At 71.1% G+C, this 3,296-nt stretch overlaps 2 protein-coding genes across 2 annotated transcripts in view; one reads left to right on the forward strand and one right to left on the reverse strand.

Moving 5' to 3' along the window:
- Positions 1 to 225: 225 nt before the first annotated feature.
- On the reverse strand, positions 226 to 945 carry AURANDRAFT_34710 (hypothetical protein; the record flags this gene model as incomplete). The annotated part of the gene is made up of 1 exon (XM_009044101.1): positions 226 to 945. A coding segment is annotated over one exon (720 nt), but the record flags the coding sequence as incomplete, so codon positions are not given.
- A 1,060-nt stretch (positions 946 to 2,005) lies between these two features.
- Positions 2,006 to 3,296, forward strand: part of AURANDRAFT_10241 (hypothetical protein) — a gene marked incomplete at both ends in the record, with an annotated part of 6,590 nt that continues 5,299 nt past the window's right edge. The window contains 4 exons of the mRNA XM_009044100.1: positions 2,006 to 2,113; positions 2,180 to 2,632; positions 2,690 to 2,854; positions 2,894 to 3,268. Coding sequence (XP_009042348.1) covers positions 2,006 to 2,113; positions 2,180 to 2,632; positions 2,690 to 2,854; positions 2,894 to 3,268 — 1,101 coding nt within the window. The remainder of the gene's footprint in view (positions 2,114 to 2,179; positions 2,633 to 2,689; positions 2,855 to 2,893; positions 3,269 to 3,296) is intronic.

Below are 3,296 nucleotides of genomic sequence, written 5' to 3' on the forward strand. Positions count from 1 at the left end.
AAAAGCGTCCACGCTTCGAGACCGTTCCGAGAGATGATCGCTCGTCCAAAAATCAGCCGAAACGAGTGGAAAACGGCCGAGATCGGAGCCTTTGAAGTTGGGAATTTCGCTCTCTTGTGCTTCCCTGAGATGATCCGTCCAAAAATCAGCCGAAACGAGTGGAAAACGGCCGAGATCGGAGCCTTTGAAGTTGGGAATTTCGCTCTCTTGTGCTGCCCTGGTGAAGACCTCGGGCTCCGCGAAGATGCCCAAGGTCTCGGCGACGGAGTCGCCGATGGACCGCGTGAACGCCGTGCCCGGCGTCTCCAGCGAGTCGTCCCAGACGCGCGGCGGGTCGCCGACGTCGTCGACCTCCTCGCCGAGCTTCACGTCCCACGACTCTCCCAGCGGCCGCCGGCCGTGGACCTGGTCGAAGCTCAGGACCCGGGCCCCCTGCTGCTTGACGCGCTCGCGCTCGTCGGACCGGTAGGGCGTGTGGTCGAAGCTCAACGCCTCGCAGCCGACGCCGCCGTCCTCTGTCGCCGTGCCGAGCATCGTCCGCGAATCGCCCACGTTGCTCACGTAGAGCGTGCCCCGGTCGCAGAAGACAGATATCGCCGTCGTGCCGCTGTACATGTCGTCGATGCCCGACGTCGACAGGCGCTCGTTCGTGACGACGTGCGCGTCCCGGAAGGACTCGCGGACCGCGGCCTCGTCGGCGGTGCCGTTGATCTTCAGCGACTGCTGGAGCAGCGCGGGCACGTTGTCCCGCGCGAACTCCGCGCACTCCGTGCCGTGGGGGCCGTGGCCGTCGAAGACGGCGAAGAGGTGCGTGCCCTGGCCGAGCCAGTCCGTCTTTACAAAGTACGCGTCCTGGTTCCGCTTGTCGGGGTCCGACGGGTAGTGGCCGCGCTGGGTCATCGTCGCGAAGTTGAGCAAATAGCCGTTGCCCGCGTCGACGCGCATGGCCTCCGAGGCGACGATGCCCTTCTTGAGCTCGAGCTCGCCCTGGGGCGCGTCCGGGAAGTGGTCCTCGGCGTCCTTCGGCCACTGCGCCGGGAACTGCGCGCGCCGCTCCTCGATGGACGCGTCGGGCCCGAGCCGCGGCGGCGACGGCGCCGGGGCGGGCGGCTTCGCCTTGGGGGCGGCGCTGCTCAGGCCCCCGACGATGGACATGCGCTTGAGGATCGACGGCCGCTGGTTCCCGGACGACATGGTGGCGCGCGCCGGCGGCTAGCCCGGCGCGCTCGCCGCGGCTCACGCGCGCGGCGCGGGCGCCGGCGGGCGGCCGGAACCGCTACGCGGCCGGCCGGACGACGCTGCCCGCGGCGGCACCAAAACGACGCGGGAACTAGGTGGCCATAGGCTGCCCCGCGGAGAGACAACTCGGGCTGGAGTTGTAGAGAGTTGTGTCCTTCACCAACTTGCAGCTCAACATTAGCTTGCGCAATATTACTCGAGGCGAATGAAGCTGAGGAAGACTCTGAGCGCGTGACCGCACGCAATGCCGAGCGCCGATGACGATGCTGCGCACGTCCTGCGCATCGGCGGCATGACCTGCGGCCACTGCGTCGGCGCCGTGACGTCGGCGCTCGAGGGCGTCGCCGGCGTCGCCCGCGCCGACGTCGACCTCGAGCGCGGGCTCGCGACCGTCGCGGCGGCGCCCGGCGCGTCGCTGGCGCTGGCGGACCTCGTCGACGCCGTCGAGGCGTCGGGCTTCGACGCGAGCGACGCCGCGGGCGGCGGCGGCGCGGCGACGACGCAGACGCTCGCCGTCGAGGGCGGCCAGTGCGAGACGTGGGTCCGCGAGGCGCTCGAGGCCGTCGACGGCGTCGAAGCCGTCGACGTGTCGGTGCAGGACGGCACGGCGGCCGTCGCCGGCGCCGCGGACCCGGCCGCGCTCGCCGGGGCCGTCCGCGCGGCCGGCTACCATTTGGCGGGCGACGCGCCGGAGAAGAGCGCCGCCGCCGCGCGCGAAGCCGTCGCGGCGACACCAAAAGACGGCGACGACGCGACCTGGAGCGTCGTCGAGCTGCGCGTCGAGGGCATGACCTGCGCGGCGTGCGCGTCGCGCGTCGCCAAGGCGCTCCGGTCGCTCGGCGTCGACGACATCTCCGTGAACTGCGTCACGGACGTCGCGACGTTCCGCGCCCTCGGCGCGTCGCCGGCGCTCGTGACACGCGCCGTCGCCGCCGTGAAGCAGGCGGGCTACGCGTCGTCGCCGGACACGGCGCGCGTCGAGGCCGAGGGCGAGAAGGCGGCGAGCGACGACCCGCACGTCGCGAAGACGACGCTCGCGACCAAGGGCATGATCTGCCCGAGCTGCCCGCCGCGCATCCAGCGGGCGCTGAAGCGGCTCGACGGCGTGCGGGACGTCACCGTGTTCCTCGTCCTCGACGCCGTCGAGGTGCTCTACGACGCGCGCATCGTCGGACCGCGGCTTCTGGCGCACCGCCTGTCGCAGCTCGGCTACGACGCGAGCGTTCAAGCCGACGACGATGGTGTGGACGTCGCCGGCGAGGAGCGCGCGCGGAAGCTGGCGCGCGTCGCCGAGGTCCGCGCGTTCCGGCGGCGCGCGGCCGTCGCGTTCGCGCTCGCGGCGCCGGTCTTCGTGGTCATGATGCTCGTGATCCCCTACGGCGCGCGCGACGCCGTGCTCGCGCTCCAGTCCAACGCGCTCGCGGGGCGGAGCCGCTACCTCGCCGTCGAGGCGCTCGGGTCGCTGCTGCTCGCGACGCCCGTGCAGTTCGTCCTCGGCTTCCGGTTCTACGTCGGCGCGTTCAACAGCCTGCGCTACGGCACGGCGAACATGGACGTGCTCGTGGCGCTGGGCACGTCGGCGGCCTACTTCTACTCGATCTACGTGCTCTACGAGGTCTCGGGGAACCGGCCGTGCTGCCGCAAGTTCCGACAGTGCAGCGACGGCGGCGGCGGCCACGGCCACCACGGGTCCCACGCGGACGACGCGGACTGCGTCTCGGGCCACCACTTCTTCGAGACGTCGTCGGTGTTGATCGCCTTCGTGCTGCTGGGGAAGTTCATGGAGGCCAAGGCCAAGGGCCGCACGTCCGAGGCGCTCCAGGCGCTGCTGAGCCTCCAGCCGAAGATGGCGACGGTGTCGCACACCATGGACGACGGCGGCGACTACGAGGAGGTCGTCGACGCGGGCAGTCTGAGTCGAGGCGACGTCGTCAAGATCAAGCCCGGCGAGGCCGTGCCCGCGGACGGCGCCGTCGTGAGCGGCGAGTCGAACTGCGACGAGAGCATGCTCACGGGCGAGTCCATGCCCGTGGAGAAGCGGCCCGCCGACGACGACA

This window comes from Aureococcus anophagefferens, assembly GCF_000186865.1.
Source record: "Aureococcus anophagefferens unplaced genomic scaffold AURANscaffold_132, whole genome shotgun sequence".
Classification (NCBI taxonomy): Eukaryota; class Pelagophyceae; order Pelagomonadales; family Pelagomonadaceae; genus Aureococcus; species Aureococcus anophagefferens.